The 24,258-nt window shown below is 43.4% G+C and overlaps 2 protein-coding genes across 7 annotated transcripts in view; one reads left to right on the forward strand and one right to left on the reverse strand.

The window, feature by feature from the left end:
• Window positions 1–5,939, forward strand: part of Atp13a5 (ATPase 13A5) — a 129,689-nt gene extending 123,750 nt beyond the window's left edge. For both annotated transcript variants that reach the window (XM_048453938.3, XM_048453939.3), the window contains exon 30: window positions 780–5,939. In XM_048453938.3, coding sequence (XP_048309895.3) covers window positions 780–1,040 — 261 coding nt within the window. In that variant the 3' untranslated portion in view covers window positions 1,041–5,939. The remainder of the gene's footprint in view (window positions 1–779) is intronic.
• Plaat1 (phospholipase A and acyltransferase 1) lies at window positions 5,516–24,258 on the reverse strand. 5 transcript variants are annotated; one of them, XM_048453934.3, is made up of 5 exons: window positions 24,055–24,258; window positions 16,794–16,880; window positions 14,196–14,334; window positions 11,252–11,517; window positions 5,516–5,762 (listed from the first exon to the last, which is right to left on the reverse strand). In XM_048453934.3, exons 3-5 carry the CDS (start codon window positions 14,332–14,334, stop codon window positions 5,664–5,666), a joined length of 504 nt encoding a protein of 167 aa, XP_048309891.2. In that variant the 5' UTR covers window positions 16,794–16,880; window positions 24,055–24,258; the 3' UTR covers window positions 5,516–5,663. The 5 variants fall into 5 exon arrangements, with proteins under 5 accessions (XP_048309891.2, XP_048309890.2, XP_085541509.1 ...); XM_048453933.3 differs by lacking the exon at window positions 24,055–24,258 and adding an exon at window positions 23,483–23,639; XM_085685383.2 differs by lacking the exon at window positions 24,055–24,258 and adding an exon at window positions 23,544–23,565.

Here is a 24,258-nt window from a genome sequence, read left to right on the forward strand (position 1 = left end):
AATGCACAATTGGATCAATTGTATCATTTGCGAAAATAGCATAAGGGAAGAATAAAAGGGAACTCAAAAGGATGAGAAGCAAAACAAGTCTGAGGGAGCAGAGAGACTCGATGATTATGAGTACTTGCTGCTCTTGTAGAGGATCTGCCTTTGGTTCCCAGCATCCTATCAGACAACTTACCACCTGGGTAATTCCAGCTCCAGCTCATCTGATACCCTCTGCCCTTTGCAGAGTCTTGTAGGTACATACACATACCCCCACCCACATGCATATGCATAAATACACGCACATGCATAAATACAAATAAATTTAAGAAATATTTGATTGCTATAGACTAATTCATTCGACCTACAAAATTTGTCACTTTGTATGTAACAAGGTGGTGGAATTCAGATTTTGGTTTCTTTGTTTTTCTTCCCCTCTTTTTCCCTTCCCTCCCCTCCCCTTTCCTTCCTTTTCTCTCTTCCCATCTCTTCCTTCTTCTGGTTTTCCTGATATGTGGTGTGTTATTGTTAGTTTGAACCCCTAGTGAAAGAACTGTAAATGAATCCCCAGCCAGGATTTCACCAGGAAATCTTGAAGAAAACACAGGCCTCTAGTGTTCAGCAGGTTTCTGTGCCTGAAAACATCTCAGCTCCCCGGGGAAACAGCACCAGCAGCAGCATTGAGCTCAGCTGAGAGGAAGCCTGGGGTCCCAGACTCCCAGTGCTGTCTGGCTGTGAGGGGCTCACTCATTAGCCACAATGATTTCATTATCACCTCTCCCCTGATTTTTCAGGATGCCATCCTTCAAAATAGAGAGCTCTGGCTGTTGATAAAGAAAGAATTTGGATTCTACTCAAAAAGTCAGTACAGGATCTTGCAGAGGAAGCTGGCAGAAGACTCTACCTGGCCTCCCGTGAACAGGACAGATTATGCAGACGATGGCAAAAATGGATTCTACATCAACAGAGCCTATGAAAGCCCTGAACAGGTCCCTAAAGGGAGACTCAGGCTGGACGGGCAAGCTGCAGAACAACACTTTTGGACCAGACTATGACCGGAGCAGCTGTCAGGCTTGTTCCGCATCATCACCCTTTGTCCTCCAAACTGAACTCTGTGGAGAGGTGAAAGTTGCAGACCCCGCTCTTCTCTCTCCATCTAAGCATTCAGAGCACTTCAATATATTGAGCCTTGCATCAAAGAACCTTACGTTCATTATACCCTTCACTAGCGAGAGAAAACCCTGCACATCTCGGATCACTGTTTTCATAAACTATAACATGCTGAACTTTCCTTTTAACTGCACAGCTCTCATGCAATGACATTAGATGTATGGACATCAAGAGAGAAGAAAAATCAAAGCATTTTAGTATTCAAAAGTTTTGGCTGGTGTATTAATCATTGCTAAGTTACCTTAATCTTATGCTAATTTGCGAAGCACATTATTGTACCTATCTTGGCCCAGGATCACCAAATCCCTCCTTCTGTTACGTCTTTGGTATGGTTTCGATAGAGAGAGGACAAAAGGAAGAAGAATTCCACCCTAACTGCACAGGAAGCCGGAGATGTGCGGAAGTGGAGAGCTACAGAGATCAGCGCGGTGTGGGCACTGCTAAAATATAAGCAAACCACACCAACTCTGTGCATGCCCATTGTTTATTGTACGGGGCCAGTGAACATGGCAGTTCCAGGTACACTAAAGTAATAAACTGTTTAAATGTGTTTTTCACTTCATAAAGTACGTTCCCGTCTTTATTATTATTAATACACAAAACATCAAAATCTGACTTTAGAAACTTCCCTGATCTCATCATTGATCATCTTACAAACAAAATTCTTAAGAAGGCTTTGATCCCTGAATGAGACTCCAGGCTACTGGGCAAGTATTTCATCAGTCGAATTATGTAGATCATTGTAGCTGTTCATGAAAGACAATAGAAGCATCCTTCACAGCGAGCCCTCCCCATGAGTTAGTCCCTTTAATGGGGATCACCTTGGCTATGAGCTCCAGAGGCAGTATTTCTGGTGGATTATTTGAAATTAACTACTAGGTTTTCTTTTAAATGCTAAATGCAAGTTTGTTAATTCAACAGATCATCTGCAATCATGGTCAGTTTCTCAGTTGAACCCCATGAACAGCGACTATGTGACTAGTACCACAGTGTATCGATTCACTATAAGATGGCTGTTGGCTTACCATTCTAAAATCTTTAGTTTTCAACATTTTAGCAAATTATGGCTGTAAATGGCATTATGGACACTGATACTCAAACTAGCAGCACCAATGTGCATACCTAAAAAAATACATTTGCCATTAAGCTTTTTTGTATATTCACAGTTGTTTGGAGAAGGATAAGTTTAAATCTGTCTGATTTATTGGCTGTAATGATTTTCATTGCCAAGTTTATTGGACTTAGAGAGTCCAATAGAGTCATGTAGAGAAGACATCTGCGGTATGTCTGTGAAGATGTTTCTCCAAAGTTTTTACTGACATGAGAGGAATTGCCCACCCATGGTCCTGGTTCCTGATAGAAGAAAAAGGAGAAAGGGTGCTGAGCACCTGTGTCCCTTTCTTCCATGTTATGACTGTGGACACAGTGTGGTCAGATGCTCCACGCTTCTGCCCACATACCTTCCTGTGTGAAGGACTGAAATCCCTTCAAAACTGTGAGCCAAGGAAGCCCTTCCTTTCTTTAGTTGCTTCTGCCAGGTATTTAATGACAATGAGAAAAGTAACTGATACAGTGACTAGCAAAAAACAACAACATTAAAAGTCCTTTTAAAAAGATTTTAGGGATGGAGAGACGCTCAGCAGTTGAGTTCTGCTGAGGAGCAGTTTGGAGGCCAGCAACCACATTGAGCAGTTAATAACCTCTTGTAGTTCCAGCTCCAGGGGGTTTAACCGATGCCTCTTTTGGTCTCTGCAGGTGCACATGTGTGCACAACTGTGCATCAAAAGCAAAATAAATTTTGTTTTAAAAGCACATTAGCTTATCATTTTAAAAATGTAAAGCATCCTTGAAAGTATAGAGGTGAAAGTTTCCTTTAGCTGAGAGTCAAACTCAGTAAATTGACTCTTGGAATGAACAGATTCATTTGATATGGTATAACATTTAGATAGCAGCCTTTATTTGTTAAATGTATACATTCAGTAAAATACAGGCTTTTCCTTCTGTCGTACCAGCAACCTATCACCTGTTGTAGATGATCATTGCATTTCATCTTTTGGAAGGTGATAGAGTTGAACTTCCATTACAGACTGTTAAATGTAGGCCAACCACATATCATAGTGTAGAGAAAAAAGCTGGTCCAAGCACAAGTCACATTAATTGCATGGGTAATGAGTACCTACAGGAAAGTAAAGCCAGTTATGTTGAGTTGCTCATCCTAAGACTGGCCGGCCATTTCCATGGCAAATTGAGGTTGCCAAAGGAAATGAACCCATGAATTAAAAAGTGAATTTCTGACATTTTTTTTAAATGTGTTGTTCATCTTCTGGAGTGGAGATGTGTAAATGTCCTGCAATCATTCAGTCCCAAAGAAACACACAGAGGCTTATATTAATTATAAACCAGTTGGCCTATTAGCTCAGGCTTATTATTGACTAGCTCTTACAACTTAAATTTACTCATAATGCTTATCTATGTTTAGCCACGTGGCTTGGTATCTTTCCTCAGTGAGGCAGTCTCATCTTGCGTCCTCTGCATCTGGCTGGTAACTGACTTTCTGCCTTTCCTTTTCTCAGAATTCTCCCAGTCTGGTTGCTCCGCCTATACTTTCTGCCTGGCTACTAGTCAATCACCATTTATTAAGCATACACAAGTGACAAATCTTTACAAGTGCACCAAGCATTATCCCACAGCAGAGATGCTAGACTTCTCTAGAAAGACTTGACTTCGAGTCTCAGGAGGTTTTTGGTTCTGAATTCTACTACTTCCTTTAGTGGAATAATTCTGTCGAAGACAAATGCTGTGCTGAGTTTGCTTTCCCTCTCTAAAGATGTTTTATTGAGAAGTTGGCATACCAGGGGAAAGTAACCCAGTGGTTGCAGCTGGCCTTACCTTGAGAGGACAATCCTAGGAAATGGCGCATGCTTTGCTATTCAGGAACAGAGACCTGCATCCAGGATAAAAGTGTCCTCACGCTTTCCCAGAAGACCATGCGGAGAAGAATGAGTTAGAATAAGTTAGGGGTTAGAATAAGAAGGGCCTGCTAAGGAAACTTAAAGAAGAGACAGAGGGTCTCCGGGGCTGGGATGGCAGCACACACTTCTTCTGCTGACCATTACTCTTGCCCACCTCCATTGGCTTGAGTGTTCCTAGCCCCAGGGAAAAACTAGTTTCATAGGTGTGAGGTTTCCATTAAGTCTCATGTAGTTACTTTACTATATTCCAATCACATCCTATCCCCACATTTATAGATGTATTTTCCTTATTGACTGACATGCTTTTAATAATGGTACCAACAGGCTGCCAGGCTGCCTGTGTAATACTATGATGACCTGACATTGTCTTCGTGTAGAGAGACTTACCTTCCACTTTTCCTGGACTTGCTGCTACTGAGAATTCCACAGGCATGGTATTTAAAGGTAGTTTAATTCAACACATAATCAATAAAACAAAGGAATAAAATAATGGGATTCCTTGGCTTACAGTAAAAGTCTTTAAAGGGATATGGGATTTTGTATTCTAAATATAGCACTTTACATCAATATTAATGATCACTTGCCAAGGCTCAAAGAGCAAGTCACTGAGCTACTATACAACCTAGAGGGAACAATTTAACTCAATAAAAATACAACCCATTGCCCATCACTGATCCCTGTCAAACAAGTAGATTCTAGGGAACCCACTGAGTCTGCAAGAACAGCAAAAATCCAGGAGGTGGCTTAGTGGGGAAAGCATTTTACTCATGATCCTGAGGCCCTGAGTTTAGATCCCCAGCTTCCATAGAAGCTTGGCTTCATAGTGCATACCTGTAATTCCAGATCTCCTACATTGAAACACGGGTAAAGACAAGAGGCTTTCAGGAAGCAAATGGGCTAGGCAGCCTGCCCTAAGATGTGAAGGGCAATATACCCTGTCTCAGAGAGCAAAGACTGGCACCCAAGACTGTCGCCACACATGCACACCATTTATAAGCACCCTAAGCAGTGCACACACAAAAGCCCTTCCAATCCTCACACCTCCACAGGGGTAGCAATCAGATGCTTTGTCATTCAGAGATCCTCCAGTTGTCGTCTAATCAATACTGGAAATATCCACTTTCCTTTTTTTTTCTGACAAGAAAAGGAATATGAATTTAGACATTGGCCTTGACAATTGTCTTTCAGAAGCGTATGCAAATAACTTTCACCTCTCTGGCAAAATGGCTGTCCTTTGGGGAAAAGGAAGCAATATTTACAGAAGATAAAATGTGATCTTGGTTTTGTTAAGCTCCCCAACTGGCTCCATCAAAAGGCAACTGCTTTTTGTTCAAGCTGCCACAGCAAGTCTATACTAGTGAAGGGAAAAACTTTCATTGTCTCAATGATAAGATTAAAATCAGCAAGCAATTTATTACAGAGTCTGCCATCCATCATGGGGACCGGGAGAAATTATGATGCGTTCAAAATAAGTATTCGCCCCAGAATTTCTTTCTCCTTACAGATTCCTTCAATTCCAATCTCTTCAGTAAATTGCTAATATTTTGTTCTTTGTTTCTTTGGAAACAAGCCAAGGAATGCGAAGATATCAATAGCAGCCGCCACGAACCCAATGGTGCTTATTGCTCGGTTGGCCTAAAAGGAAACAAGAAACAAAAGAAGGATTTTATTCTAATGATGTTAATGTTCTCCCTGAAGCTTTTATTTGTTCCCTAAACCAAAGATCTATTTTAATGTGCAATGAATGTATTTAAAGTTCAGTGCCAAGATAAAATAAGGTATGAATAAAATTATATATATACTTTGACACAAGGTTTCTCTGTACGTATCTCTGGCTACCTTGGAGCTCACTCTGTAGACCAGGCTGGCTTCAAACTCAGAGATCCACCTGCCTTCATCTCCCAAGTGCTGGGATTAAAGGTGTGCACCTCACTTGCCTGGCTATAATTTTTTAATTATTTAAAATATATAAGAATAAATAGTTTTCTATTCTGACACTTAGAGCACTTGGCAGCATCTAAACCGATCATGAACATGGTTTCCTGGTTTATCATCATCATCCTCTCGTGACAGAGGGAGTACTGTGCTCTTCTGCAAAATCGGGAGACTGTAAGGAAATGGTTCTTTTGTTTAAGATCATACTACCAAGATGTTTTGATATAAATCAAAGTGTCATAGATGCATGTTCTCCCTCCAGCAGCCTCTACACCATACTAGAATAAGTGGTGTGCGCGCACGCATGCGTGTGCATGCGGTGCCTATCCTGCTAATAGCCCAGGAGTGTGATCTGAGCTACATAGCTATAAGCTCCTTCCTCCATTCTATTGGTGGACATCATAAACACATGTGCTGCTCAGTTTGTGTAAAGCTGACACAACCCAAGTCGCCTGAGAAGAAGGGATGTCAACAGAGGAACCAACCGCCTCCATCAGATTGGCCTGTGGGTGTGTGTGGGGGGCACCGTCTTGATTAAGGATTGATGTGGGAGTGCTCAGCTGACTGCCAGCAGGTGTCCCCTCCGGATAGGAAGTCCTGGGTTGTAAAGAAAGCAAGGAGAGCTAGCCATGGAGAGTTAGCCAGGGAGCGGCATTCCTCTATGGTTTCTGACTCAGCACATGTATGAGTCCCTGTCCGACCTTTATGTGATGATGAACTGTCTCCTGTAAGCTGACAAAACCCTTTCCTTCACCCTAACCTTAACACTAATCCTTAAATTGTACTTTTGAGCAGTGTTTTCTCACAGGAAACTAAGTTTGCTTCAAGGAGCGTCCATATTAGTCAGCTGTCATGGTTTTTGATGTAGACAGAATTGGTTTTCACATAGACAGGATAAGCCATTCTCAAATTGAGTTGTCCATAAAAGAGTTCAGACATTCATGGCCATTAGGGTATTAATCATCATCAGGGTGAGGGCAACTAATGAATATTCATGGTTTCCATGCACTCAGCCAATATTTGCCTTGCATCCTCATGGGCTTGAAGGCAGTTTCATGACTGAAAGGTCATGTTCAGATGCTTTGGAGTCATCGCAGACCCAGAAGACCACATGCAGTCTCCAGAACTCAAGAGTCAGGGCTTTCAAATAAAGCAAAATATCTTTCTCAAATATGTGGGGTCTGGTTTAACATCTGGAAACTCGGTCAAGGTCACAGCTGATAGCTCCCTCTGTCTAACAGTTCTAACCGTAAGAGCCTCCACTTACCTATTCTGAAACTCTGTACTCTCTTCCTCACTGCTGCTTCCCTGTGGCAAACTGGCATGTGGAAGGCTCCGTGTGTTCTGCTAGCCTGTGGTCAGAGGGGACTAAGTTGACAACTGGGACTCCTTGTCTTTTCTAGTCAGATGAACTGTCAACTTGACACGGCTTAGGATCTCCCGAGGAGGGAATGTTGGTCGACAGACTGCCCAGACTGGATTGGCCCGTGGGCATGTCTGTAGGGTATTGATGTAGCAGGGCCCAGGTCATGGTGGCTGGTCCTATTCCCTGAGCAGGTGGTCCTGGGATGCATAAGAAAGCTAGCTAGGTATAAACCAGCCCACAAGCCAGGTATCAGGAATTGCTGTACTTTTTGGATGTGAAGTAATTTCCTATATTTGAGATAACGTTGTGTGGAACAGCATACAATGTAGCTACAAATATTCCCCATCCCACTGGTCCCTCTGGACCGGGTTTTCTCCGCCAGCCATTATCTCACATCGACGCAGGACTGCCTTAAAGTACGGATCAAAAGTACCTGCTTGATTTCCTGCCCTGACATTCCTCAGTGGTGGATAGCAACCTGTAAGCTAAGGCTTTCCTCCCCTAGGATGCTTCTGGTCGATAGAACAGAATGAAATTAAGACTTTGCCTCTGTCTAGTCCCCGGTTCGTGAAGAGAAGAGTCAGACAAACCTGGCCTTACATGAAAAAAAAATCCATCTTCTTCTGTCATTTCACTTTTACTTACTTGGGTGTTTTATGTTTATTTTATCTAAAATTTATAATCATTACCTTAATTATTTGCCAAAAATATCAAAAGGTAACCATGCAGCATAGCAAGAGAGAGAGAGAGAGAGAGAGAGAGAGAGAGAGAGAGAGAGAGAGAGAGAGAAATAAATGCAGGGCATAGAAAACTCCCAAGGACAAAAAAGAGCGAAGCCAAAATCAAGGTTGTAAATCATATCCTATCTTCATAACTCACAGAAAGTCTGACCCAGGGACATGGGGCAGGAACTGAAAAACATGAGCGTATAACAGGCACCAAATGGAGTCAAAGGACAGAGGGTTCCAACCCTGGGAAAATGGTAGCATCCTGAGATTGAAGTAGCCTCCAACAAGATGCAACCCGAACTGACTAGACATATTTCACCCTCTAGAACCCTGAGATACCGGAGAAATCTCATAAATATGAAGCATAGAGAAGGAATATACAACTTGATCACAGGGCAGAGACCATTATGACAAAGGCCCTCCCAGTAGTGTAGTGCGTGTTCTTTCTCAACTCCAAATGCCCTTTTACTTCATTCTAGATAGGAGAATCCCATGTAACCAGGACAATCTCTTGAAGTTACATAGCGTGGGAGCTGACTTGCAGGATTTGAACATCTCATGGTGGTCTTGATAGAGCAACACATATGGGGACTTTTTACTACGTGGCCTATTCAGGATTTTAAATTTATCAGTCTGACCCTAGATACCTACGATTTTCAGGATTTTATGTCTGAGGCCATGGTAAAGGCCTCATTTTGAGGATCTGGAACCCACTGAAACAGGTTGAACCTGAGGCTATGTATCACAACAGCAGAGCGGGGCATGTATGCCTGTAGGATTTATCTTGTCTGTTTTCTGAGACTCAGTGACTCACTGCTGCACTGAAGAACAGGTGGAAGCCCAAGTCTCTGGCCTCCATCTTTGGAGGCCCTGTCCCTGTGCCCACCAAGTCCCAGACAAAATCTAGCCTGCCAAAATCTTGACCACACCCTCAGTCTATTTAAACTGCTTCCCTGGAAAGTTTCCTCTTGGTCTCTTTTCCTTCCTTCTGGTGGTCATGTTAGCGGCCTCCTGGTTACCCTTTGGGGACACCTGAGAGCACAGGAATCCCAGTAAACCTGGATATTTTGTAATTTGGCTTGTTGTGATTTGGCTTGATTGGGATTTTTGCTTCAGCAGAGAGCTCACGTTAGTAAAAATTCCTGACAATAGGCATGGTATATTTACATACAACTTGTCTAGGCTTACTTGAGGGTGTGATCATCTTATATAGAGACAATTTTAGTGACTTATTTGAATTATAATATTAAAATGTTGTTTATAAAAATTTGAAAAGTATTGAAAAACACATTTTACAAAACATTTTCAAAAAAGAAATTTGTTAGAAGACTCATCCAAAGTATACAAAGAAATCTTAAAAATCAATAGGAAAATGAACAACCCAAAATTTTGATATAAACAAAATGATATGCAGCAATATATCACACAATAGATACACATAGAGAAAATAAACACATGAAAAGATACTCAATATCACATGTAATTAGGAAACTGCAAATTAAGGCAATGAGATAGAGACTACTTGCAGGTTTATCAGAATAGCTTAAATGCAAGCACTGATGTCACCAAACATGGACAAGGATAGAACATAGTGGAAAATGTCATTTAGTTCTCATAAGAATACAAAAACAATACATCCATCAGAAGGCAAGACTATATGACATTCAACAAAGATAGAGACACGTACAAAGAATCCAATAAAGTTGTCCAGGTCTAGGGTGAAGGGAGGTGATTAGGTAGTATACAGAATAATTTCGGTCCAGGGAAATTATCGATACTTTAATGATGGATATGTCATTATACGTTTGACTACATTTATAAAACATGCCATTGTGTTAGAAAATACTGGTGTGAACTGTGGTCTTTGGCTGACATGAGTTTCCGAAGTTGGCTTGTCATGTTGTAGAACTACAGCACATTGATAGAGACATTGATGGAAGAGACTGTGTATGTGCAGGCAGCAATGAGACTGCTCTATAGCTGAAGACAATCTTGTAATTCTAAAACCTCTTCTTAAGATTGCCTGCTGATTTTGTACAACTACAGAAAACACGGTGCAAAAGATAAACAGGATCATAGTTTTTCTCCCCTTTTCATCTTTTCTATGCATTTTTTAAAGAAAACATTTCTAAGTTCAAGGCCACTCAACAGTAAGTCTAGGTGGTACCAGAGGAAAGTAGCTCACCTCGGGACAGGCAGAAATAAAAGAAACAGAGAAGAGGGTGGAGACAGGATGCGTACTTCACAGGCACCCTCCACATGCTTCTTCCAACGAGGCCCTACCTACTTTCCACCACCTCCCAATAATGCCATAGGAATCTATTGATTAGACATTAGACATTAGCAAAACACACTTGAATGTATTTTGGACAAAGAGTGGCTCCCTTTTTCTCTTGCATCACCCTAATGATGCTTGGGTTGCACCCTCAGAGATGGAACTGTACTGACCCGAGGACAGGCCTAGTAAAGGCGAGGGAGGTGAATGCTCTCTTTGCCGGGACTCTGCTACCATAGTGCTAACCAGTGCTGGAAATCCACAAGACTGTACGTTAATCTGCAGTCAGTTAATATAGTAAAAGTCATTTAGAAGCTCAGGGAATCAAATACCTACTTCAAATCACAACATGTCACTGAAAACTAGTATCATAAGAAACTAGGAGACGTTTCCCAACCCATCAAGACATATCCTTGGTCATTGCTATTCCTTCCTGGAGAAGAATCTACAAATTAATCCCCATTTACCTTCCGTTTGGTTACATTATTTTCAATATATGGAGTTGTTGATTTGAGATTGCCGTTTGGGGAGCAATAGAGAAAACCGTGTCTAAGAGGAGTCAATAAAATTGACAGGAAGCTAGGGACTTGATTCTACTTCAAGTCCCTTCCAGCCCAAATTTCAAGATGTCCAGGTTTTAGTATCTTCACTAACTTACTGTATTCTTAACAGAGTCCTCTTCCCTTCAGTCTTTCCACTTTCCACATGTCCTTCTTGTTTGCCTTTTGGTGGAAGCCTAAGAACTTTATCCTAACAGGATTTTCTCAACACAAAAAGCTTCTCACACCACCTTAAAAAGGAAAAAAGAAAAGAAACTCACCTGTTCTGACACTCCTTCTCCATAGCGGAGCAAGGTCACAAAATGCTCGCAGTTGTTGACCAGCAAATCATAGGCCACCTCCTGCCCAATGGCGAACTCGGACCGCTGCATTACTTCCTCCACGGGCAGAGGACGGTGTGTTGTATCGTACTTGTTATTTATTCGGTATGTATCATTTCCCACAACATCCTTCAGAAGCTGCATTTTCACTAAGGCCTTTGTGCTGAACACAGACTTGGCACTTGTAAACGCTGAAGGAATGCCATCTGTAGGGAGAATGTCAGTTAGGGGGGCTAAGGGATCCAGTCCACGGTGTCATCTGGAATGCCGGAGACGCCGTGAGACCTAGACTGACCCCTTGCTCCTTACACAATGAACCAAAAGCGTCTGTTCTCAGCTGCGCACTCTGTGCTATTGATTACAGTGCTGTTATGAGTGAGAAAACAAATGTCATACGGCTCCCTGCCTGGTTGTGGGGAGTAAGTTCTCTAATGACTGGTATTATTATGAGAGAGCTTTGCAGTTCTAGCAGGGTATGGATAAGATTATTGCCCAATTTTTCTCTGATGCCTGTTTCTTCTCAGCGTCGGAAGTCTTCCAGGTCTTAGGGGTTAGTTATGATGCTACATTCACCTAACCACCTCACTGCACTCCCCACTTCTTCATACACCAGCTCTCCCCTGGGCTTTCATGTAAGTCCAGATTTCCTGCTGGAAAGCTTGCTGCCCTGTGAGGAAGCAGCTAAATTCCCGCTTTTCTTCTGTCATTTCGTCTGACCAGCAAACGAACGTCCTAAAGCCAAAGCTAACTTTGGTAGACACTGCACATGGATGGAGCCCCATGCTACATCTTCCCTGCCTGCACAATCCTCTGTGACTCTTCTCTTGGAGATAGCTCTACTGGTAGGCACTCCCTACACACCCAGGAAGCATTGTATCGGGTCCTGTCGTGTCAGTAACAGAGTCTAAGATGACTCTTCACGGCTTGGTCTAGTGCCAGGCCCTGGTCTCTCCCTACATGTGCCATCATGTTGTGCATGGCCATCATATTCTTGTGACGACTGGTCTCCCCAACAGAGCAGCAAGCATCAGCCAATACGGTAGACATTCGCCGTGTACATGAACAGATGTTGCATACACAGATATACCTAGAATTCTTTTTAAGTGGGGTATGATGCCACATATTGTACTTGAACTAGAAATTTTTAAATAACATATTAAGACTATTTCATAAGTAGTTGAACAAGTCCAAAAATGTGCTTTTAAAATGGCTGTTATAGTGACTTTAGCACCCATTCCACCATGGCCCATTTCTTCCCCCAGATGACTGTCAGAGCCAATCACTGTATGACATTGTATTCTCCAGAAATGGCATTGTGGCTCACAATGGACCAATTAAGAGTCATTCTCCATGATTTTTAAACTCAAACAAATGGAGACCAGATTAGCTCTTTCCTGTTGAGTCAGAAACTCTAAGAACATGAGTCTCGGTTTGTGACAAAGTCAGGGGAATGACGCCACCACCCAGGAAAGGGAAGCGACTTCCGAATCTGAAGGTCCTAATGTGATGACATTCCTAGACACGTCTAGATTCCTGAAAACTTCTGAGGCCAGCTCCACCCTTTCTGATGTCTCCTTCCAGGAATCCATAGACTGTCTCTTTGCTTGTTTGCTTAGGCTAGTGATAGCCTTATTTCTGTTACATACACTAGAGAATTCTAACAAACACAGTTACCTAATACCTTAACTCATAATGTGCTTCGCCAGCCCCCCCCCCCCCCCAACTGAAAATTAAGCTACTGTCTTGTTTCTTAAACCATTAGAAATGAAATTTGTCCACAGGTCTAAATGTTTCCCTAGACTGTCATAAGCAAAATTAGATACAGAGTTTCAGAAACCTTTAAGACTCTTAACACATACTGCTCAGCTGTCTTGTGAATGGAACGCTCTGTTTCCATCGATACACTTGGACTATTTCTCTGTCTCTGCCTCTACCAACTGTCATTTTATCCCTTTCTAATGAGGTGGGCACAAAATCAGTCAGTGTCTTTGTCTCTAACCTTGAGGTGAATACAAAGCTGAAATTTCTGCTCTCTTCTTTTGTCAAGTGTTTCCAAACTTTCCTCGTTGTGACTTGGGATCATGGTGTTCGCTGCTGTCTCTCCTCAGAGTCACCAATTTTCCAGGTACGCTGGGAACTACTTTTCTCATCTCTTTGAAGCTTCACTTCCCTGGCTGCTTCCTTGCAGAAGTTTCCTAACTGCAGCACCCCTCCCTTCCCCCTCCCTGCCTCCCATCTTCCCATATTAAGAGCTTCACAAACCACCTTCTCCACTTATTTTTCCACATCCTTCCTAATACGTCTATAATTTGCTCTTGCTCTCTCCCTCCGTCTGTGAAAATGTGAGCACCACCATGGAGCTGTCTATACAGCTGTGTAGCCCCGGTGCCTACAGTAGCATTCGGCATATACTGTACAACCTATTAATAGCTGCCAAGTTAATTAAAACCACCCGCTTGTGTGAGACATAAGGACATAGAACTTAGCTACATTGGCAGCCAATGTCACCCTCAGTCATTTATTTGTAAGGAGGATTTTTTTTTTAAAATATAGGGGTTTCTTTTAATTTTGTGTGATTTAGTCTCTGCAATTTTTTTTTTCTGGGACAGGATTTCTCTGTGTAGCTCTGGAGCCTGTCCTGGACCTCAAACTCACAGAAATCCACTAGCCTCTGCCTCCTGAGTGCTGCGATTAAAGGCATGCGCCACCACTGCCTGGCTATGTCGGTGGAATCTTTTAAATGATGTCTTGGTCTTTGAATATCATTTTTGAAATTCATTGGACTTGATTTCTTTATTTTATCTGCTTTATGATTTTGTTCATGATCCCTTTTCATTTCAAAACAACCACAGAGCTCACAGAGGCCCCTGAGAACAAATCTTACCGGTAGGTGCAATGTTGATAACATAACCATCACCCAAGTACAGTGCCCAGTGCTGATAGCCAGGGCGGAACACTTCAATCAAGTCTCCTGGGCGAGGGCTGTGAGGACAGGCCAGACTGAAGCAGTCACTAAACTCCATCTGCAATGACAGGCACAGAGATGGTCTTGCTGGTACAACTCACAGACAGAGAGTCCAAGGAAGGCTTTCACTTCAGCAGAGGGATATAGAAGTTACTGAGATGACCTCCCCGAGTCAGACTCAGACTCGCAGCATGTTTTCTTTGGATGATTCTTTATGTGCCAGCACGCAAGCACTAATTAGCTCTTACGTAATTCTCCGCAACAATGCTTCCTTACCATGATCATTCTTTAAATCTAGAATTCATGGTTTGTAGAACTTCCCTCTACCTAAAATTGCAGTAGTATTAAGTATGAAAGCATGTCTTCTTTGGAGCAGGAAGGAACAATAAAGAGAAAGCAAATGTATGTTTGTTTTATATGTAAATGTACTAAAAATACTAGAAAGTATCGGTCTGCCCTTGCTTTCATTGTGTGAAGAAGTCGGAGGTCAAGAGTCTAAGATTAGAATTCTTTCGGGAGTCTATGTGCTGCACAGTACAACTAAGAAGCAGGAGTGTGGGTGGATGCTGAACACTGTGAACATTAAAATATGTAAGAGCTATCTTGTACTGCAAAACTCACTCTGCCATTATATTTTAAGCAGGGACAAGTTACAAGCCAGATGGATGTCAAGCCAGACATTCAGGTGCAGTGCAGGCTCCGGAACACTTCTTCCAAGTTCAGAATGTGCTCTGTCCTGTGGCGTGTTTAAGACTCTAGCTTCCACCCGCTACATCTTTTTGTCACTGTAACCATGACAACCTGCCCCACCCCGTCCCTTCCTGTTTCACTTGTGATTCCAGAAACAGTGCAAGGTGGCCTGCCGCAGAAGCAGCCAGTTTGCCAAGTGGAGAAGCTCACTGCATTGATGAACAAGGCCTGGAACGTCCAAGGTGGCAGCATTTCCTCCCTCTGAGTCGATACCCTTTGAAAGGCACACAGGGCTCTGACAGCTGGCTTTTGTAGAGGTTACGCTTTCTATGCGCTCACAGAAATAGAAAGAGTCAGCAAGAGGAAGCCGTGTGCGTGCATCCACAATCAAAGAAAGACTATGTGTCATACACATGCGTAGCCTCTACTCCACAATGATACATGTTCCTTACCATATCCCCGTTCTGCAGCTCTGCAGGCTCCCCACCAAAGAAACGCAAGTGCTAGGAACTCCAAACTCACCTAAATTACGATTGTAATAGCACAGGCTAAGGACTTGGGAATACACTCTTCCTTCCTTCCTTTCTCTCTCTCTCTCTCTCCCTTCCTTCCTTTCTGTCTTTCTTGGCACTCTAGAAGTCTGATGTTTTTTTCCAGCAACAGTCAACATTTGGAGGGTGTTTCCCTGAGTATGTGCGTGCTGTCTGTTGACGTCTTCGCTCACCACACTGTCACAGAAACACAGCCACATGTAACAGTCCTTCTGTTGAAAAACTACTACTGAAACAATTATATGAAGCATTAAGTCGAGCCATCCTCTCAATTTTTTTTTTTTGCATCTTACTTAATTTGGAAGTTCACAATTTGGTCACTACTAGGAAAAACAAGTACTTGTTTCTAAACAAACATATTTTCCATGAGTACAAATCAGCAAGCCCCCAATAGCCTGCAGAAATCGAAGCCTATTCTAGCCAAGTGTCTATTAATAACTACCATTTGAACAGGGGATACTTGGAAACGTAACAAGCTTCATAAAACGTTATCTTGATTAACCCTATTGAACTGCGAAACTTTCCTTTCTATTTGAGTTTATTATGCTATTAGCCCATTTCACAGATAAAAGGCTGTCTTTTCCACTCCAACTTTTTGATGAAACTCCCTGAATTCTACTTGTCACATGCAGGTTCCGCTACTATGCAGGTCACTCAGGCAGAGCCTCAGTTGCCTCATTTAGAAGTCAGGCATATGGATCTCTGAGTTAGCCTGGTCCACAGAGTGAGTTCCAGGACAGCCGGGGCTACACAGAGAAACCCTGTCTTGAAAAACCAAACAACAACACAACTACCACCACAACAAAGATGGACATAACAAGTAGAATGACTTATTTATCTCAACAAACCGTGGAAAGTATCCCTTGTGAATGAACTACTACTCTCAAGAACACCTTGAGAAAACCAGCAGGAACTCACAGGTAGGTAAGACATGCTATTGTCTGCTTTATACTGAACCATGTTTCGTATGTGACTTGGTCCCTGTTCTGTCTCTGAAACGTGTAGTATGACTTTGTGGAATGGGTGACTTCATGGTAGAGCTTTAATATCTAATGTTCTTCATTCTCTGACATATGGTCTGAAACCTGACGTATAGAGTGCAAAGTCTATCATAATTTATGAAAAAGAGATGGCAGAACAAGCAAGCCATGGGAGTAACCCTCCAGAAGCTGAGAGAGGAACCCTCACATGTGAGGGGAGTGTGAGTTCTCACACTGACCTCTTCCACATTCTAGCAAGTGGGTGTGAGACGGAACCTCGGATACTATTAGCTTACCACTTTCCTCAACGTCACGTCCGGGATCGCAGAACTTCAGTGTAGCTGAAATAACAGCTCGCAGGTCCAGGTTCAAAGCCGTTGTTTCTTAAAATAAAGAAAAGTGAACTCAGCAAACAGTTTCAACCGATGAGAATCATCTGTTGTCTCACAATAGATTTTCAGCAATTGGTGCTGGGGTAATTGAGTTATCCTTAGTGGAAGCAAGTCCACCACCACCAATAGACTTCAGCTTAGATCTTATGTCTCACACACATGAGAAATAGGAAAAAAGGCCTTGGTGTTAAAAGCTGGTAGAGTACTTATACTTACCATCAAACATATGATCTGTAGAAGGAAAACTCAATAGACTGTTTATCCTCAAAATTACAAATATTCACAGTGCAAAAGTGAAGACAGCCTCAAGAATACATGTAGACCTCCCAGGATGCAGCTGGAGAGGTGGCTTGGTGGTTTCAGGGACAAGGCTGCTTTGGAGAAGCCTGAGTTCAGTTCCTAGTATCCTCATCAGAAGACTCAGCACCGCCTGTGATCCCAGTTTCAGATTATCTGATGCCCTCTTCTGGCCTCTGTGGACAGTGCACTCATGGGCATAAACCCAACCCCACCTCTTCACACACATAATTAAGAGGAATAAATGAATAAACAAATTTCTCAAAATTCAACAGTGGAAAGGCAAACAGTTCAATTAGGATGTAAGAGAAGAAACGAAGACACCTTTCATATTTCAGAAATTAAACAGATTTCAAACAAGTCGTATTCATTACTAGCCATTAGAGAAATGTGCATTACAGCCACAATGGAACATTTCTCCATGTCCCTCGGCACAGCTTAAATGGAAGAGAGAGATAATATCAAACTCTGGCAAAGATATGGAATCACTGGCTCACTGGTTTATTGCCAGGGGGAGCGCAAAATGATCCAGTCACACTGGAAACACATTGCCTGTGTCTTTACATTTTTACCTTGTTACCAAGATATGATCCAGTAATTTTATCTTTAAGCATCTACCAAGGGATGAAGCCAAAGAAGACTTATGTTTAACAAAAACTGGTATGCAAATATTTACAGTGGATTTATTCCTAATAGCTTCAAACAGCTCCGCTCACCTTCAATGGGTAAATGGCAACCAACGCTTGCACTCTCTCAAGATTCAAGATGGCTGAATTGAAACGCTTACTACGTGGGGCCGGAGAAATGGCTTGTGGCTAAGAGCACCTGATGCTCTGGAAAAGACCTGGGTTTGGTTCCCAGAACACGCATCAGGCAGCTCACTGTGACTCCAGTTCCAGGGCATCGTCACAGGCCCATAAAGTCACACAGGTACACACACAGACCAGTTCCAGGGCATCATCACAGGCCCATAACGTCACACAGGCACATACACAGAGGATTAAATTTAAAAAGTAAATTAATAAGTAATTTTAAAACCAAGAGTGTCTTATTAAAAAATCAGAGGAAATGCCCAATATGCACCCCCCTTCTACAGGCCAACAGCTATCAGAGAGTAGTGGGAATCCTCAGGACAGAGGCTGCAGTCTAGTACAATTCAGACACGTGGGGCCATAGTAAGATGATGGGGAATATTATTTGAAGGTGTGTTGCTTTTGTTAACTCTGTGAGGCTGTGATTCTTTGCTTGTCCAAAAACACCCGATGGTCTAATATAATAAAGCACTGAATGGCCAATACCTAGACAGGAGAAAGGCTAGGCGGGATTGGCAGGCAGAGAGGAGAAATAGGAGGAGAAACAAGGGGAAGAGGAGCAAGAGAATAAGAAGAGGAGGATACCCGAGGCCAGACACCCAACTACACAGCAAGCCATGGAGAAAGAAGTAAAGAAAGGTATACAGAAACAGAGAAAGATAAAAGTCCAGAAACAAAAGGTAGTTGGGATAATTTAAGAAAATCTGACAAGAAACAAGCCAAGCTAAAGTCAGGCATTTATAACTAAGAATAAGCCTCCGTGTGAGTGATTTATTTGGAAACTGAGTGGTGCCCCCCCCCGACAAAAAGCCAAAAAACCAAAAGAGTAAAACATCAACAACAATAAGAGGAACAAAACACCCCAGCACCCTCCTCCCCAGCCCCACAGTGTGGGTAAGAGAGTCTTCCTTTTGGAGGAGTGATGTAAAAGAGAGTTCCAGGAGGTTCCATCCATGCGGAGGCTGATAATCCTAGCCACCGAATGACCAGTTTGCAGCCCATTTAGATTAGTAGCCCAAGTGCTGCACAGAAGCCTGGCTTTGGAAATGATCTCACATAGCCCAGGGTAGGGTGGCCACCACCTATTATGAAAAGTGAACTGATGTTTTCAGGAATCGAAACGTTTCTGCATACTTTCTTCTCCTGGATCACACAACCACTCCCCAGCACTGGTTTGGCAGATAGCTGCCTCTTGAACCCAATATAGCATAGCAGGGGAACTGCGGCTCAACCTGCTGGATGCCCACTCTGATCTGTACGAGTTGGGAGCCATAATCAGAGGAGATTAGAAGGTGCTGCCTCTGAACATCCGGAGACCAGCATATTTGCTCTCTGAGGATATAGTTAGCCATGTATGGAGGAGGGCCAGTAGTCAGGATTGAAGGGAGATGTTACACGGTACCTAAGGCCCTTTTCCCAAGACTTGTATTCATGTACCTATTATGAGTAATGTGGGAAGTGAATCCCATGATTCTCAAGCATACAGGGGCCTGATGGAAAGGTCCTGGGAAATCTCACAGGTCCAAGTCCTTCCTATCTCAGTCATACACAGTCAAGTAGAAACTCCTGAGAGAAATGTGGCTCAACTCTGCCCCTCACACTTATTGGCAGGGAAAGTCATTGAAGCAACAGAAACACTGGAGTTCTTACTACTACCCCACTTCTGTCTGGCTGCCATCTGGTCAATTCTGACTTTAATGCTATTAGGACTGGGCAAGTGCACCCCAATAGAAGTCCGGTGAGTCCCACTCTAAGAGTCCTGGCTCCTTGCCAGGGGCAGAAGACCAATAGTTGGATGGAAACATCAACACCTGATGGGGCCATCAAGAAACTAGTGGAAGTAGATCCACACAGACTGTCAATGCTCCACCCATCAGAAGAGAAAAAGTATCTCCACCCTCACGGCACATAGGGAGAATGGGTCCAAGACTCTGTTGTGCTCTGTATCATGCCTAAACTCTTAAGCCATAGTCATGGAAGAGATAGGGAAACTATACTACAAAACTAGCATCAAATCAGCTAGAATCAAAGTCAACAATGCAAAGCAAACCGACATGCCAAGACACATCTGCAGGAGAAAGCCACTTACCAAGGTCACCCCTGAAAGGTGGTAGAGACATCTGGCCTAGCAAGTGTGTAAATCTCGATGTGAGAGCACAGAAATATGAAAAGGGGATAATATGATATCTCCAAAGGAATGTGGTAATTCTCTAGCAACAGATTCATAAGAAATTAAAGTGGTTGGAATCTCAAAGAATGATTATAAGATAATCAAAATGAGATCCTGAAGAACACAGATTAACAGCTACATGAAATTAGGCAGACAACTTAGGATATAAATGAGAATTCTGCAGGGAGAACCAGGCAGAAACCTTGGAAATACGGAAGCCTATGAATCAAATAAAATATATAACCCTGGAAAGTCTCAACAACTGACTAGACCTGGTGGAAGAAACAGTATGTGAATTTGAAGGCTACCTATCTATATTTGTATCTATATATCTGTCTGTCTATCTATATCTATATCATCTATATATCAGATGGAATACCAGAAAAGATGAAAAGTAAAGGCACTGAAAAATCTGTCCAATGAAATAATTGCTGAGACCATTCCTAAATCTAGCATTTATGTACAGGAGGTTGATCTAAAAGTCAGCTCAAAGTGGGTCAAAGATCTAATAGCAGACCAGAAATTCTAGAAGTCATAGAAGAAAACCCAGGAGGTATTTCAGGATTTAAACATGGCTACTGATTTTCTGGATGGGACAGCCCAAAGCATAGGAAACAACAAAAACAGCCAAGTGTGATTACACAGAACTAAAAGCTTCCAAACAGTAAGTTAAGCATGCAAAAGCATGAAAACACAGCCCGCAGGATGGGAGAGGATATTTGTAAACTATATGTTTGGCAAGGAAGAGCTGTCATCCAGGATATATGAAAAATTTCAAAAACACAGTCCAAGAAAACAAATAAATGAAATAAGACAGACATTAAAAAAGGCAAGTTCTGCATATTCTTTTTCATGAGGATGCTTTAAAAGTCTATTTGAAAGTAGAATAACAATTGGAACTGATTGGTACCGGAGGAAGTGCCTGAACTGGTGTATACTCTACAAATATATAGAAAGATAATACTTTTAATATGCACAACTAATATTTGTCAACAAAACCTGAATTAATCTCCAGAGAATTATGCTGAGTGGAAAAAAATAAAAATTAAAAATACAAAACAGTATCAGAAGGTTGCATTCCTTGTGACTCCAGCCTGTAATGTTCTTGAAATGACAACATTAAAAACTTAGGGGATAAATGGTGGTTTGGGGGTTAAAGAAAATGATGGGAGGGAAAGCGGTGGGGCTGTAACATGGCTGCCGAAGGATTGGAATGGTGACTGTGTTGTAGAGACCAGCTGAGTTCACGCCAGGCCTGAAGTCAAGCAGGCAGAGTGTGACAAGTCTGAAATTCAATTTCAAGTCTATCTTCCTATGCCAATTTCATGCTCTTTTACACCATTGAATATAATTAATAATTAATCAGGGGAAATGCTGCTAAAAAAAAAATCACTGCAACTTTCTTTCTTCTCGGAGGTCCATTGCAGGGAGAAGGTTCAAAAGCACAAAGACATATGAACCAAGGAAGCCTTGCTGGGGAGTCCCTTTTTCTCTTCCGCTCTGGAAGCCTTTCCAGGTGGTGCTAGACCCATCTCTGTGGTTTCCAGGATCAGACCTTAGGCAAGGGGCTGTGATTTACTCAACAGCTCCCTTGCACAGAACCGTGCGGTATATAACGAAGACTGACTTGAACATAGGCACTCCATCTTGGACGACAGATTTAGTTTTCAATTACAAAAACGGGCTGCTGTTTAGTGCGAAATGTCAGATGTATCTGGGGATACATCAAAAGAAACAAGTGCCCTGTGCAGAGCCGGGTTTAGGGACATTTCACGAGTGCTGCTCAGGTGTCCACAAGGCCGTCTGTGTTGTAGGAGAACTTTTTACTGTCTACCTCCAAGAATGTTACCGGAAGCGGAAGCAAGAAACGCCATCACTACCATTCCACTGGCTTTCCAGTCTCCAGGAGTTTCCCAGTTAGATTCGGATGGCTTCCCAGTTCCAACCATAGCAGTGCCACACTGGGAGGCTTCTGTGAAGAGGGTGTCTAGAATGCCTTACACTCAGACCTTGGGGAAGCATGGATCCTTAAACCAGCATTTAACCTGCACCTGACAGGTTTCATTTGGGGACAGATCTATTCCAAACACCCTTCAGGCATAGCACAGCCATACTGGGCTTTGAATCCTTCTAGGCTCCCTAGTACTGCCTCCATAGTAATTTTGGCCTCCTTCTCTTTAATTTAGATCCAGTCAGGATGCCATCTTCTGACACCTTCCCCTGTCCCCAGCGTGCCTCTCAGCGTGCCATAATGACACCTCCTGAATTTTCCTGGTATGCTCTATTTTTTTTTCTCACCCATCCCCTTCCTGAACCTGCCTTTGTAACTGGTGTCTGGGGACCTTCTCTGCTTTCCTATACTGAGGGCTGATTCTTGTTTATCTCTAGAGGTTTAGTTTCTAGAACAGTGCCGGGCACAAATACCCGCCCAGTAAATGTTAAATGAAGAAGGAACCGAGAACTCGAGACCTGTTCACGTTTTTCCAGAACCAGAGTTATAATCACAGTACTAACTGCCAAAGAATAATATCACCGACGGCTTCAAGATTTAAGACAAAACTGTCACCTATTTGTCGTCACTACTGAGGTGAGAAGACAGCTGGGAAATCGGCCCTGCAGAGCGGTTTGAGTTTCCAATTTCTGTTCTGCCTCTCAACAGTTTTCCCGACTTGGAAGCAGGTCTCTTTAATCCCCTTGCTCCCCATTTATAAAAAGAGGGGACTGGATGACGGACATCAGGTACTCCCTTGCCTCTGAACTTTCCTTCGGATCCAGGGTCTAAACAAGATTGCTTAGCACCCAGAGCGCCTCCCTCCCCTCCCCCAACGCACCTCCCTGCTCAAGCTGGCTAATGTTGTGGCCCTGGAGGCAGCGGCGGGCTTCCCAGGCTCTCCCAGGCCTCGCTGCGGCGCCACTAGCAGTTCCTGGGCGACTTCATCCGCACCACCCGAGGCCAAGGCCACTGCCTAGGCCACAGTCGCCCTCCCGCAGCGTCAACGCCAGCGCCCGCGCCAACCCCTGCTCCCCTCCGCGGGTTCCTGGCTCGCGCCTGCTCGGCTCCTGCACTGCACCGCGGGTCCTAGGCTCCCAGGGCCCGGTCTTCCGCGCTCGCCCCAATCCTGAGCCCTTCCCAGATCCCCTGCACAGGACACAAGTCTGGGATCTCCGGATTTTCCGTGCACACCGCAGGCCAGAAACCCCCACATCCTCCGTGTATTCCGCAGGCCCGGACTCTGAAAATCCTCGGCATACACTGAGGTTCTGGGCTGCCAATCCCACCTGCTAGTCGTCCCCACACCCCCACCCGCTCCTACCTCGATGCCTGCCTGCCAAACACGGTGGGCCCTCCAAGTCAGCTGGTGCAGACACACAAACCTGCTCACAGCTCAGCCCCAGCCTGGTGTCTGCTTGGTTTCATCCTCTCAGCAACCAGGACCTTCCTGGGACAAACTTTGTGCTATCAAGCTCTGGCCTTGCTGGGTGTTACAGTTTTAAGAGTATCATGTTGTGTGGAGTCCAGAAATGTTTGGGTATAGTCAGTATGGACACAAGGGATACAGGGACGGAGCTGGACGCGGATTCCTTTTGGGCCAAAGGTTTGTCTCCTCTGCCTGCATCCTAAAGAATGTCTAGATCTGTGCCCAACAAAGAGTGGAAGATGGGTTACTGTAGGGATATCTGTGACTCACCCACACCTGCATCTACGCACCCAAAGCAGTCTTACTTAGACTCTCCTAGAGACCAGGGGCCAGGGAGGACAGACTAGCCATGACCCTACCCACATGCCAAAAGCAACTTCATTGTGGGGGAAAGAGAAGGAGAAAGGGTAAAAGGGGGTTCTCCATCCCCTAGATCTTGGGTCCTGCTTTCCCAAGTGGGAAATTACCTGGCTTGTGATGGGATGGGGCTGGCCTTCATGAAGGACAAGAGGCATCTTCCTCTGCCCTGAAGATGTTCTGGATCTCAACAGAAGAGGTCTCTTACTCAGCTTGACTTCTGACTCTTTAGGCCAGGCAGAGCAGGCAGGACAAGACTTCAGAAAAAACAGCCATTGAGGCTAAAAATATACCTGTGGAATAACAAGGATCTC

Source organism: Myodes glareolus, chromosome 2, assembly GCF_982192425.1.
Source record: "Myodes glareolus chromosome 2, mMyoGla1.1, whole genome shotgun sequence".
Classification (NCBI taxonomy): Eukaryota; Metazoa; Chordata; class Mammalia; order Rodentia; family Cricetidae; genus Myodes; species Myodes glareolus.